The sequence below is a fragment of the Paroedura picta genome, chromosome 3 (assembly GCF_049243985.1).
Source record: "Paroedura picta isolate Pp20150507F chromosome 3, Ppicta_v3.0, whole genome shotgun sequence".
Taxonomy (NCBI): domain Eukaryota; kingdom Metazoa; phylum Chordata; class Lepidosauria; order Squamata; family Gekkonidae; genus Paroedura; species Paroedura picta.
In genome coordinates, this window is record NC_135371.1 from 119,520,878 (window position 1) to 119,535,815 (window position 14,938).

A 14,938-nucleotide genomic window follows, 5' to 3' on the forward strand; every position below is an offset into this window, starting at 1 on the left:
CGACATCTATATCTATATATAAAATAAAATGAATAATAAAGTGGGACAAGGCCATGGGGACAGTGCAGGTATAGATAGGAATAGATGTCTTTAGGGAAAAGACAATTGTACTTAGGGAGAGAGCTTGAGAAACAGGTTTAATACTGGTGAAAACACTTAGTAAGGTGAATGTTGTTCTGTCATATAAAACATGGGGAACAGAACAAAATTTTGAAGTATTCTAACCAAGAGACAATTAGAAGAGAAATGGAATTGAGACCTCAAAGTGTGTGTAGGTGCTGAAATGTTGAGACATGATGGCAAAGGGTGTTTGTGGGGCTATATTGTGTCAGATTTTTGTACACTTATATTCTCCTTCCCCCTGGGAAAATGAAGTATGATTTACAACTGCTTGTATTGCCAATGAGACTGTGCTAGCTGGAGTCTGATCTCATAAGAGATCATTCCAGCTTGGTGCTGAAGAGACTGATAATTACCACATTATCTCTTACATCCCATAGAATTCAATACGTCACAACCTCTCTCTGAATCGTTATTTCATCAAAGTACCACGTTCCCAGGAAGAACCAGGCAAAGGCTCCTTCTGGAGGATAGACCCGGCCTCTGAAAGCAAATTGATAGAGCAGGCTTTTAGAAAAAGGCGGCCAAGGGGAGTACCTTGCTTTAGAACCCCACTGGGACCTCTGTCTTCTAGGTAAGGAAACAAAATTGGGTACTACTCTTTTAGATACGTTGGCTTAAGTATATGACAAGCTTTGCTGGGCCTGGGATAAACACAGTACTTCTTAAATTAATAGCAGTATTGGTAATGGAAAGTTTGTTGTGATGATGAAGGCAGCTTTCCAAATGAAGAAAGGATATTGAAGGTGATTGGCTTCCACTAAAGAGCCATTAGCATTTCCTTTAAGGTGGGCTATGTTTTTGCTTCATGCTCAGGATCTGATTGCCAAATTTGGGGAACTCTTTTCCCAAGTGAGATTGGCTCCTTTTCTAGTTGTGGTCCTTTTGAAGGAGGGGATGCACTGCATTTCTTATTTTTCTAAATCCTTCTTGCTTGTATCTTATTTATATATTAAATAATATATATATTTATATATTTATATTTTATATTTATATTTATATCCCACCTTTCCTCTTAGTTTAAGGAGGCTTGCAATAATAATTAAAAGATCCCCAGCTAAAACAGTGGTATTTAATGAGTGCTGCACACAACAAGCTTTTGGCTGGGTTTTTTGGTTGTGTGTTTTGATTTTTTTTAGTTTTGTTCTTCCATAACTTGAGATACTTCTTAAGTTTTCTGTATACATATGCTTGTACATATGGGTCTAAAAACTAGCTTCAAGAGTGGGTACCTGGCACCAGTGGTCACATGCTGCAATGCTTGCACCTCTGACCATAGAGCCCCCCCACTCCTGCTAAATTTCTGTCCACATGGACGACAGGGTGAGTTCAATGGGCAATACCAGCCCCCCCCCCCCATTGAGCAGCAGCTGTGATTCCTAAGCTGGTAGCCCCAGGGCTTTCCCCTCTGTCATTCATGCCAGTAACACTGGCATCCAATGCCATCAAGTCCACCATCTCTGTAAGCCCCCCCCCCCCCCGTATTGAGACTGGAGAGCCTAGGATGCTTAGGGTCTACAGAACCAGGGAGGCTATCATCGCTGTGTGCTCCTTGGCGTCAAGGTACCTAGCCTGCTGACCATATCAGTAGCAATTGTCAGGGAGTAGACACCTGGGGAGGTGGGGGAGATATTGCAGTCATTTGATGGGAACTCCCAACCTCTTGCTGTCAATGCTTCCTTACCTCTTCCAGCCTCCCACCCTGGAGTCTCGACCATTGAACTCTGTGTCCTTATTGCTAGACATGTAGGAGCAGCACCCTTCTCAAGATGTCCTGGGGTTGTCATTCAAACACCCTGGTAGCAGGGATGGGGGTATGGTAGTGAGAGTCATTCTCTGTATATAGACCAGGAGATTACACCAAGCTGCCTGGGAAAGGGAACTTGGACACAGCTACCTCATCGCCACCCTTGGAGGATGGGCTTGTGCTTGCTCCTGTGCCCTATGTGTTACCTGCAAGGTGAAGGGAGAGTGTCTGTGACAATGGGAATGTCAGTCATGGCCAGCCCCATCACCAGTAGCTAGATGTTGAGGGGGGGGGAGCTATGATGTTCACCTCAGAGAATCTCAACTCCATGGCCAGTCACAATGATTGGGAATCAGTGACCACAAGATGGTCTACGCATCCCACAGACCTTCCTCCACTTCCTGGTTGTATGAACTACCTTTCGCCATGAAGTGCTAACACATTTCCTAGCAAAGCCAAAGAAATCATTCCATCACTTCATGTTGGGCATTTTCCATCCGACACTTGTTCTACCACCATACATAAGTAAGTACGATGCTGGAAGGTTGCAAAGGTATTCCTGGCAATGGCCAGAGCGACACTCACATGCTTGACAACCAAGCTGTGCAACAGCCCCTTTTCAACCTCAATCCAGTTGGGCTGGCGAAGGCTGTCCCTATCACCAGATGTTCCAGCAGCCATGCCACCTGTGCACTTTTAGAAGATGCGCAAATCCCTGGCCTGCTCTGCCCTCCTTTCCCATGCCATTACCATCCAGAAAATATTTGCAGCTGTGTGTGTGTGGGGGGGGGGGCAATGGAGCACACACTCTGGGAATAGGTCACATACATGGGCACTTGTCCACCAAAGGAAAATTCTGCCTCTATTTCCCCTCCTTCCCTTTTGTTACTGCTCCCTTTCCCTGCAGGCTCAAGCCTGGCACATCCAGGTAGGTATTCCCTCCTGCCCCTTCCTTGGATTCTTGTAGTGTTTCACATTCACTTATTCCCACCTCTTCATCTGGGTGGTGTGGCAGCATGGAGGAGGTGTTGCATGCGACAATCTGGAGTGAATCAGCATCCTTTGACTTAAAGACAGCACCTTCGTGGATCAATTCTGCTTGGACCAGGTGCCTATCCAGGCACTCTGTGAGCAGTTCAGTCCAACCCTCCATGGGAAAATCCCCTGTGCCATTTCTGTCTTGGCAGAAAATCCTACTGTCCCTCAGCTTCCTCTAAAGGCGTCCCAGTACTTGGCAAACTGTTGCCTGAGTACCTTCATAGATGCCATGCTTCTGCACCTCCAGGAGCATGTCTGCTTCCCCATGAAATACAATGAGTCCACGCCAATCAAGGCCGGGTTAGCAGAATTTGGCACTTTCCCCATTATGCTCAGGACAGTGGACACATTGCCCTGATAGCCCCTGGGAGGATCCCCAGGTCTATTGTCACTGCCACCACATCTATAGACTGAATGTCTAGCCCTCCTGTGATCACCTGAGCTTCTTTACAGACCTCAGAGCAAAGTTCCCAGGCCTGAACCGGCACGTGGCTGCCTTAACACACAGCATGGGTTTACTCCTGGGTTGCTGTGCCTGGCATGGTGTACTTGTGTCAGACTCAGCCATAGGTATTGGGTGTCAACAGCAATTCAGTGTGCTCGAAGTGGGAGAGTTCGAAGATTAATCAGCAAGGCCAGGTCAGAAAGCCACAGGTACAGTAATACCAACAAGCAAGATCTGAAGTGAATGGTCCAAGGTCAGGATGTCCAAGAAGTCTGGCAGGATTTCAAGCAGTGATCAAGCAAGGTGGGCGTTGGCGTGAGCATTGCACACATTTGCGTCCACACAAGCCCAAGGTCTCAGTTCCCCTTATAAGAATGATGCCAGAGATTCTAGCTCTCATCCTCCAAACACACTCCCTGTTCTACTAATTGCCAGCAAGACCACATGCAGGCACTCCTTCTACATGCTGATAGTTCATTGCTGGTGGCAGCAGCCCACAGTTGTTGTGGAATGGGCTATCAGGAGAGCTGTCAGGCTGATTTCACTAGCAGCTGGTTCTGAGCAGGGCTGGCTGCTGGACGAAGAGGTTTCTGTTGGTACTTCTGGCTTGGCAACTGGCTTTTCCAGCTCTCCTGGTTGAGCCTCTATCTGTGCCCCTTGGTTGCTCTCCAGCTTCTCCTAGCTCAGAGGGGACACAGCATGTATCTGGCAGCCTGACAGCTCTCTAAGTGACCATGGGTATCCCCCTGCTCTGTCTGTTGATGCTGTCCAGGACGGTGCATCCTACAAGCAGATACACTGTCTGTCAAGCACCACAACATTGACCTGTGCCAGCATGTCTTGCCACCCCCTTGGGCAACCATGGTGGAGAGCTCTTGGGTCAGAGGAGGGAAACCCATGCTGTCATTTTGGGCTTCTGTGCACCAGGACCTCAGGAACAAATGCTGTGGAAGCGTATGTGGTAATACATCTGGAAGTACAACATCCCAAGGGAGGCAGCCAGTGCTGAGATGGCCTTCCCCCCCGGGCCAGTAGAAAGTGACAGGCCACCTCTTGGAACTCATGTACTGCCTACCACCCAATAGGCTAGGGTGTCTATCAGAAGGTGATACTGTGAGACCACAGGGGTGCCATGGTGATGTCAAAACCCAGGATTGAGATTATTGGCTTGGGGGGGGGGGATAGGAGGCCATGGCATTAGATGGTTGATAAACCTGCCAGCTTTTCCAGTTCATTTCCCAGCACCCCCATCTGCTCCTTGTCAGACTTTACTCTGTTTGGTGGCTTGGGGGGCAGGTACAGGCTTGCTGTGGCCCGGACAGCCAAGATGGTGCTGGATTGATGCCCTGGGATATGGCCAGGAGTAAAGCTGCATAGGCAGGCATACAGGTGTGGTTCTAAGTGTTGAATGGGTACATGGAGGGATCTCTAGTCAGCAGCTCCTGAAATGGCTCTTCCTATAGAATCAGCACCACTGGGTAGTGACAGCAGTCCTATGAATATACACCAGCATGCCTCTTGGACAGCTCCTGGTGCATATCTGGCCAGCACTACAGGGGAGCCAGTGGTCCTGGGATTCAGGGCATCCACAGCCTCCATGCCTTAGGGCAGGGGTAGTCAACCTGTGGTCCTCCAGATGTCCATGGACGACAATTCCCATGAGCCCCTGCCAGAAAATGCTGGCAGGGGGCTCATGGGAATTGTAGTCCATGGACATCTGGAGGACCACCGGTTGACTACCCCTGTCTTAGGGAACGCCCTTAGGTGGCCTCCATGCTGCACCTCCAAGGGAAAGAAATCTTGTGGAGGCATTCTTGTGGAGGCATTCTTCACTCAGCCTTGCGGTAAGTGTGGGCCGTCCAGATTATTGGTTCAAGGGGAACACAGAGTTCAGGTGATGAATGCTGGGAGGGGTGTGCAGCTTCCTCCCTCAGCAGCTGTATCGTGAAGTGTCCAACTTGCCAGGTTACCTGATGTGCTGGCTCCCTACATGCCTGGGGAAGCACCTCCTCCTGCTCAGCTTCCAGGGTCGTCAGCATCCCCATCATACTGTTGGTTTTGCCCAGAGGGGCAGGGATCATTATTTGTGGCTTACCTGTTGGTACATTGCTGCTCCTTATGATCTTGTGAGATGGGCTTTGGATCCTATAGAGTCAGATATCAGGAAGAGATCTGGCATGGAGTGTGGACTTTGCTAGTGCTCTCTTCTTCCCAGATTCTCTCCCAAGAATGCCAGGTGCCCTGTGTCCATGTTTCTTGCCACCAATGAGGGTACATGCTTGCTCTAAGCCTGCATGGTTGGGAGCTGCCTGGCAGTGTCCTGTGCTGCACAACCCTACTTTCGAAGTTGTGGCAAGAACTAGCAGGGCCATTTGTAGAGTGAGGCGACCCATCATTGTGTCTGAGGAGGGTGTGGGGCCACATGTGGGTGCCGCAGTGATTGGGTACACTCTTGATTGGGATCTTAAGATACTCAGGCTGTTGGGGGCACACCAATGGACTGGACCACCATTGTTGAGGGCACAAATATGCACCTGCTTCAGGGGACGTTCCCAGGCTGGAACTGCTTAGGGAGCTTACTGACTCCTATCCTGCCCCTTGGCATGCTTATATTTGTGCCGATGTAGAGGCTTGCATGGTTGAGCCAGTGGCATGACCCAGTGGAACAGCACTGTCCATTGCCACCAACAGCATATGCCAGTTTGAGGGTCAGTCAGTCCTGTTTTCGTTCCCACTCCCTGATTGCTCTGCCTATTGGTAGGTGGCTAAATATATAAAGTAAAACCTAAAGCCATGAATTTGTATTTGGTGACCTTCTGATCTGTTGTGTGTTGTTTGCACAAGATTAAAATGGGACAAAACTCCAGCTTAAATTAATTCATTTAGAATACTGTCTGGTGATGTATCTTGACCCTGAAGTAGAGTCCTCCATATTTGATGCTTATTTCTGTTGGCTTGCAAATAGCTATGTATATGCGGTTATATTAGATGAAGGCTTGAGCTATGCAAGTGTTTTGAAACTGGATTTAATAGTCATCTATTTCAGCATATATTAAGTATAATGTATAGGGTTTGGTTTAAATTATGTTTTTAAAAGTTAGTAATCTCTTAACAGGAGAACTCCTCAGGAGGCACATATTTTTATACAATGAATTTTGTGAGAAAATGCATGTTCTGATACTGTTAAAATCAAGGTAGCAGTTCAGCTCATAAATATCTGGTATTTTGAGAGACAGAAATACTGAGAAAACAAAGGACAGTAGACGAAACAAGAACCAAAATAGTACTACCTTAAGGAGAAGGAGATACTTGAAGAAGTTCTGTATCTAATGAATCTACAGGGAACACATCTTTGTTACTGAAAAACTGGTTAATTTTCACTCCTCCCTCTCCCCCAATTTCTCACCTGCTAGCCCAACTGCCTAGTCTGTCTTTTGAAGTCTCTCTGCCATTAATTTAGTGCAAAAACATTTGTTTGAAGCCTTGGTCAAAGAGCTCCTCCTTGTGGAAAGTAGATCTGCCACATAATTTTTGAGGCAGGTTGTTTGTCTAAATCACCACTTCTGTCTTAAAAATGTCTTCTTCTGTTCTTTGCTTGCAGAAGTGCCCCAGCTTCTCCTAACCATTCGGGAGTCCTGTCTGCTCACTCAAGTGGTGTACAGACCCCAGAGAGCCTGTCAAGGGAAGGCTCTCCTGTTCCAATGGAGCCTGAGCCAAGCACTATCCAGCCAAAGCTAGCAGTGATACAAGAGGCACGATTTGCACAGAGTGCACCAGGTGAAATTTTCATACAGTGCTTATCTACTTCTATAATAATAGGCTCTATATATCTAATAATGAAGTCTGGCCTCCATCTGCAGATATTTAAATCCCCAAATCAGGGCCACACTGATGCTAAAAAGACTTTTCTGCAAATTTGAAGGACCCCCAGGTTAACAGAAAATCTGAAATATTTTAAAAAATATATTGGAGAATCTAAAATCCTTCCCAAAATAAGAAGAGCCTCCCCTGAGCTGGTAGCCCAGGAGTTGGTTGGGCAGGTGCAGCAGTCACCACTCCCCCCCCCCCACACACACACACACACACACACCTCTGAGGAGACAATGAGGGAACTAGGTCTGGCAATGATGACAATGGAAGCAAAAGACTACCCCCACCCCCCGTGAGTATCATTTGTTCTCCACGTATTATATAATATCCATTATATATGTTAAAAATGGAAATAGATCTTCTAAAAGGCTAATAACCTTCTGGTGGTGGTCCAAGTTAAACAAGATGGGGGTGAGATGGGCTTGTCATTTGGAAATTATTAAGGACCCATTCTGAAATTTCCTAACTGGAGAGCCAGTTTGGTGTAGTGGTTAGGAGTGCAGACTTCTAATCTGGCATGCTGAGTTCGATTCTGTGCTCCCCCATATGCAGCCAGCTGGGTGGCCTTGGGCTCGCCACGGCACTCATAAAACTGTTCTGACCGAGCAGTGATATCAGTGCTCTCTCAGCCTCACCTACCCCACAGGGTGTCTGTTGTGGGGAGAGGAAAGGGAAGGCGACTGTAAGCCGCTTTGAGCCTCCTTCGGGTAGAGAAAAGCAGCATATAAGAACCAACTCTTCTTCTTCTTCTGGATGGTTACTACGTTTTTTGGGATATTGCTGGAAGCTTTGGACCATGCAAAAGAAGTTTACAATGCAGATTTTTCCTGAGTCAGCATTGTCCCAGTATTGGGAGTAACTGTATGGTCATGTGTAGGAGCTGCATTATGAACTGCATGGTCTACTGCTACTGATTTTACACAAGCAAGTAAGTGTTCATAGGGCTGTAAGCCACTGAATCCACAGCAGAAAATGTTTGCTAAAATGTACAGAATTTATAGGGTGCCAGGAAGGTTTACAGGATACCAAATGGTGTCAACTTTTAAAAGCATAGTTCCATGTTACAACTTGCAACTCATGAAGCTTATATACAGGCTGAACTACAGGCAACCAGGTAACTCTCTAGCCTGGTATGTAAAAATATACTTTTACTTCATCATCATTGGGGATCAGAAAACAGGAAGGTCTGAAGAGAGAAAATCAAATGTAATCACTTGGTTCAATATTTATATTGCATGCGTAGTTTTATTTTTTCGGTTAATTTTTAATCAGTTTTTCATGGTGGTGGTTGTAGTCCTCTACTTGTAAATTATTTTTTGCCTGTGATGCATGCTTAAGAGAGCCATAATAATGTTGAGTCTGACTGAATTATTATTATTATTGTTTGTTTATTTATGTAATTTGAATTCCACCCTCATTAGCAGGAATTGACCTTTAGTGTCCCTGCACAAATTGTAGAGGGAAAGGAGCATTGTTGTGGTTTTCCCCTTTCAAGGGGACAAGTTATTCATGTTCCTGTAGCAGGAGGATGAGGTAACCCATTTTCTTTCCCCATGTTTTGATAGGATCGCCCTTATCTAGCCAACCTGTTTTAATTACTGTACAGAGGCAGCTACCACAAACTATGAAACCTGTCACGTACACTGTTGCAACTCCTGTGACAACATCGACATCCCAGCAGCCTGTAGTGCAAACAGTTCATGTTGTCCATCAAATACCAGCTGTGTCTGTCACAAACGTGACTGGATTAGCACCAGCAAATACTTACACTGTAGCTGGTCAAGCAGTGGTCACACAGGCAGCAGTGGTGGCCCAGCCCAAGGGAGAACCTCAAGAGAATGGAGACCACAATGAAATGAAAGGTAAGAATTTAGTTCCATTTCCCATTGATTCTTTTATTCTCTTCATTTGTTACAAGCATAGGCAGTAGCTTCTTTCTTTTGCTCTTCATTCATTTCTCTTACTAAGTTCTGAGGATAAAAACTGTTCTGACTTATTGATGCTCAGCTTTGAACTGTTTACTTAACAGATTTTTATTCTTTTTTCCCAGTTAAAGTGGAACCTATACCTGCAGTTAGCCATACAACTATAGGAGCTGCTAGTCGTATCATTCAGACCTCTCAGACCGCACCCCTACAGACGGTTACCATAGTGCAACAAACACCTCTAGGTCAACACCAGCTACCAATAAAAACTGTAACGCAAAATGGAACACACATAGTACCCATCACCACAGCAATTCAAGGTCAGGCTAACAGTGGTAAGCATTTGAAATAGTTAACTTTAGTGCCACAGATTTCTTGCGTGGAAGAGTGGTTTCCAAATTTCAGTAGATTATTGTTTCTCCAGATATTTAGGTCCCTTACTTGCTGTAAACTGGTATATTAAGGATCAGTCCCTGGATCTTGCTCTTTCATGGTAACTTAGGAACTTGAGTGGGGATTCAGAGAGCCACCCAGCTAATTTGCCTTCCCCGGAAGGCCTTTGGTTTGAAGAACAGCACCCCATTCTTCATAGCACCTTGTTTTGAAACTGAACTAGTAATGTTTTCAAAGGAAAAATGTTCAACCCCTTGAATATCTTCAAAGTCTTGTATGTGGCTAAAGCAGTTACCTGTAGCCTATTGTTAATCCTTACTCTTCCTAAATATTTTAAGATCTACCTTAATCTAAATGGTGCAGAATGGTAAGGCAGCAGACATGCAGTCTGAAAGCTCTGCCCGTGAGGCTGGGAGTTCAATCCCAGCAGCCTGCTCAAGGTTGACTCAGCCTTCCGTCCTTCCGAGGTCGGTAAAATGAGTACCCGAGGTCGGTAAAATGAGTACCCTGGTAATGACTGGGCAAGGCACTGGAAAACCACCCCATATTGAGTCTGCCATGAAAACGCTAGAGGGCGTCACCCCAAGGGTCAGACATGACCCGGTGCTTGCACAGGGAATACCTTTACCTTTTTTTTACCTTAATCTAGATGTATATTTTTTCAAAGCCCTAAAAATAAAGTTCTTTAAAACACTGTAGCTATTTTTCTGACTTTAATACAGGGTACATAGTTTATATTTACAGAGTTGGTGTGGTATAGTGGTTAGAGTGTCAGAGTGAAACCTGGGATAATAGGTTTGATTTCCTGCTCTGCTGTGGAAGCTTGCTTGGGTGATCCTGGACCTTTCATAGGCTCTCAGTCCTAATCTCATCACACGGTTATTGTTTACCTGCCTATCATACCTCCACATACTAAGAGGTATGCCACTCCCCCAAGTGCTCGCATCTGCTGACCCAGTTCAGGCAGTGACTTTCTCCCCCTCAAAATGTCATTCAAATAATGAGATCTGTGTTGTTGTTTGAAATCCTGTAATTTATAATAGTTACTCTTTTGGGGGCTGACCCATGTTTGTACATAACTGTACCTGAGGTTATGGTGCAGAATTAGATATAGCATAACAGCTGCTACAAGCATTTAATGTTCAGCTCTGCTGGGCCTTGCCATTACCAAATGAGGTTTTCTTAATGGTTCAGCTTTGTGTATATTGTGTATATCTGAATAACAATCACCTGGACATTGCCAGTTACCACCAAGTAAATCATTATGTCCTTGTTTCACAAAGGTTCAGGAGAATTATACTTGATTCTGTCTTCATATGATATCATTTATTCCTGCCATGTGAATAAGAACTCTCACGGGACTGGAGAGAGCCCATGACAAAACAAAGCTGCCCTCCATACTTGCAAGAAGAAACTGCCCAGATGACACAGTCTTTAGGCTGTGGTTCCTATTAGCCATGATGTCCCCAAAGTCAGTGGATGGAATTGAGCAGGAAGATGCAGGTCCTACTTCTAGAGAGGAGAGGGACAGCTGTCAGTCTTCTAGACTATAGTTACCCTACAGTCAATAGTTGCAGATAAGCAGTTCCATTGCTTCCCCTGGAAATGTACTGCTTGTGCCCCTGGTGATTCTGATTCTTCCTCTCATGCAATTTCATTAGGGGTAATGCTACAGATACTTATGAAACCTGGAACAGCCTGGTGTAGCTCTAATCATTTTATTTGTTTATTTAAATTAGACTTATAAACTACCACTCTCGGGCCAGCCAGCTCATGGTGGTTTACATTAAACATCTAAAATAGTAAAATACAATCTCCATACAGCAAACAGTATAACAGATGGCAGCAACAATATGTATCCCCTAACCCCTCAATACCTCAGCCCTTCTGATAACAATTGTGATGTTCCTTTAGATGTCATCAGATGTTGGCCGGGGGAGAGGGGGCATCTTATTAACCTGGTCTCCAACCCGGCATCAACCAAATACCTGGTGGAAGAACTACGTCTTGCAGGCCCTGCAGAACCTAGGGAGCTCTGTCAGAGACTTCAGCTCTTCCGGGAGCTCATTCCACCAGGTAGGAGCCAGGACCGAAAAGGCCCAAGCCCTGGTTGAGGCCAGGCACACTTCCCCGGGGGCCCAGGAAGCAAATTCATACCTGCAGACCAAAGTGCTCTGCGGGGAGCATAAGAAGATAAGCGGTCACACAGATAGGTAGGACCCAGGCTGCGTATAATAAATTTAAAGGTCAAAACCAAAATCTTGAACTTGATCCGGAAGCTAACCAGCAACCAATGCAGCTGTCTCAGCTAATGTTTTGTCATGGAATAAGGTTTGTTTTGAATTTGCCTGTGTTTACTCTTTGCTTTTTAAAACTCTCTTACAGCTGCTGCAAGTCCCTTACACATGTTAGCTACCCATGCATCTGCTTCAGCTTCTCTTCCAACAAAACGTCAGAATGGAGACCAGTCTGAACAGCAAGAATTGAAACGTATCAAAACAGAGGATGGGGAAAGCATAGTTATTGCTGTGAATGTTGACACCCCACCTGTGGCAGTGAGTGAACAAAGCAGCCAGAACTAGGAACTTAGAGGAATATTTCTTTTAAAAATAATGCTCCATGGTGCCAAAAGGAGACATTAAAACACCTAAAACATTGAACATGTTCTCACACAGTGGGGAAAGGGGCCCTGTGATCAGACTTCATCTTTCAGCACTGAGAAAAACGCAGGTGGCCTTAGAACTTCTAACTTAAGCAAAGAAATAAAGCAAAACTGTAAACCATCTTGTTCCAGAGGCTGTGACCCCTCACCCCACACTCCTCCTTGCCATTCTGAAGTGACTCTGTATACATTGAGAGATACAAAGTTGGGGAAGGCTGCAACTTTAAAAACCTCTATTGGATTATTTTAAGGATTGAGTATCTCAGTATATAATACAGCATGACAAGCACTTCATATGACTGGATTTCAAACGATTGTATATTCCTCAAAGGGAACAGAGGCAAGGAGCCATTTCCTACATCCTGGCAGCTAGCCTTTCATAACGACCTACCCGATGCAGTTGTTGGTAGATATGCAGTATTTTGTTGTTCACATGTGGAATTAGAAATTTTTGATGTGTACTTTCATTTTCTTTTCAAAATAATGGGGTCTTTGACATTTCAAATCACTCCATTTCTACTCCAGAAACTTTGGAATCACACAATACTTTTCATGTGAAATTTTGTTTGGTAAAACTGAATGTAGGGTTTTTTAACCAATGGAATGATTTAATTTTGTCCTGTTAAAGTTCAGATAAAGCTACTTTGTTACATCTGCAAATTTTCATATTTTAGCAGTTGCCTGATAAATTTAATCAAATTTTATTACCTTGTGTAGTGATCAAATGCTTCTTTGGGCTTGCATGTAACTGATTAGAAATTACAGTGTAAATGAGCCGTTAACTGACGTAAAGAACTGCTATGAATTTGACCAGAGCTGCACTTACCTGTTTCTCTTTCTTGCTACCTTTTGCTGTTTGTTACTTTGTGTTGACTTTGACTGTCCCTGGCATATTTTTCCAGTCTAAAGTAAAACAAGAGTCTCGCTTAATATTGTGTATGTTTAAAATGACCGACTGTTCATTTAGAAAAGAGAAAATTCTTTATCACAAGTCCTTTTAAAAAGAAAAAAAATCTTGTCAGAGGTATATTCGATATTTTTAAGCATAAACACCCCACCAGTAGAGATTAAATCTGATGAGTTTATCCTTAACTTTCGATGTCATACACAGACCTCCTAAGGTCTTCATTAAGAGTAGCTATTGTGGTTTTCTAACAGTGGCTACTGTGATATAATAAATGTGATTTTTTTAAAGTGTGTGTTCTGCAATTGAACATTTTAAAGTTACTTCCGGAGAGTTGTGATAGTAGAATACACCTTGCATTTCAGAACTGAATGGAATAAAAAGCTAAGGCTGCTCCTAGATCCTTAATTTGCACACTGTCTTGTCACGTATTAAGGTGAGTTAAAGGTGAAGACTGGGCTTTAACTTTCAATTTGTCCTCTTTCTCCCCCCACCCACCCCCTTTTTTGGCAATACCATTATTTATGTCTCTTCTCCACCTTTACTTCAAGAACCACCTGTATTTTCATGATGGACTGAAATGGCTTGGAATGGCTTATATTTAGACAGTTTTTGGAAATTGTTTTATTTGAAGACCAAATACAAGAAATCTGTACCAAGTATCATGTTAACCCACACAGTAGAGCTGTCACAGTGTCATTGCGGATAATACATATTAAAAAATTATGAAAAATTGCTGTACACTAGCTGAATTTATAACAGCCATAATAAGGGGTAAAACTCTAATTTCTCTAACTACAGCATTCTATTTTTTGCTCTGTGGTCACCTCATGTAAAAGCGACTATATCGGATAATTGAGGGGGGGGACTTGGATACAAACCTACTGATTCATGAATGCTAGGCACACTAATGCAACCTTTTGAATAAAAAAAATCTGGTGAAAGACTCCCAGTCAATCAAAATTATTCATTCTCGTTGAAGTTCTTGTATATCTTATGTTCAGGTAGTTTGTAAGCTAAGTAGAGAGAACATAGAAACAGGTAACTGCAGAAGTTGAAATGCTGTAAATCCTCAGTTGACTCAACAGCCAGCTCTCAGAGGACATTTCAGGAATTTGCCTTTACTGTGACAAAACAATTGGGTTGATGTAAGTATTTCTTTCCAGGCACTGTGGATAGAATTGGTATTCCTAAATTGAATCAAATCATGCTCTTCCATAGAATTTAAATATTAAAGAAAGGTACTTTAAGTTTTAAAATGTCAGCTGTATATCATAAGGACCTTTGGGAGGGGGAAATATTTACTGTGTATATAATAATGTGGTGAGGGGGTAGCTTTCTCTTCCTTCATTTTTCTATTCATTTTTCACTTGAGAGAAATTTAAAGAAAGTGTTCTTGAGGATTAAGGCAGTAGGCGGTCTCATGTTTCACAAGACTTGCGCAGACTGTGAGGGGCTGCGAGAGAGTTGGAGCTCCGAAGAACGCTGACTGATATCTGTCACTGGCTGCAGCCTTCACCTGTTGCCTGCCACCTATTGGCTGTAGTCCTTGCCCTCTGTCTGCTACAGCAGCTGGCTGGTCCTTCTAGGTCTGCTGTTGAGTTGTTTCATCTAGGTTACACCAACCTGCAATCTACTAGACCAACTGGTCCGGTTGGGATACACAACTTTCTTGGGGCTCCCATAAGCGACATCCTCGATAGCCCCCATGCAAGAATACTTTTGTTGTTGTTGTTATGTGCGAAGTCGTGTCCGACCCATCGCGACCCCATGGACAATGATCCTCCAGGCCTTCCTGTCCTCTACCATTCCCTGGAGTCCTTTTAAGTTTGCA

The 14,938-nt window shown here is 44.2% G+C and overlaps 1 protein-coding gene across 2 annotated transcripts in view; it reads left to right on the forward strand.

Moving 5' to 3' along the window:
- The window catches only part of FOXK2 (forkhead box K2), a 67,865-nt gene extending 54,028 nt beyond the window's left edge, over nt 1–13,837 (forward strand). Inside the window, exons 5-9 of one of the 2 annotated variants that reach the window (XM_077327454.1) lie at nt 501–694; nt 6,952–7,127; nt 8,786–9,082; nt 9,271–9,480; nt 11,924–13,837. In XM_077327454.1, coding sequence (XP_077183569.1) covers nt 501–694; nt 6,952–7,127; nt 8,786–9,082; nt 9,271–9,480; nt 11,924–12,120 — 1,074 coding nt within the window. In that variant the 3' untranslated portion in view covers nt 12,121–13,837. The remainder of the gene's footprint in view (nt 1–500; nt 695–6,951; nt 7,128–8,785; nt 9,083–9,270; nt 9,481–11,923) is intronic. The other variant, XM_077327455.1, reaches the window with a different exon arrangement.
- Nucleotides 13,838–14,938: the final 1,101 nt, after the last annotated feature.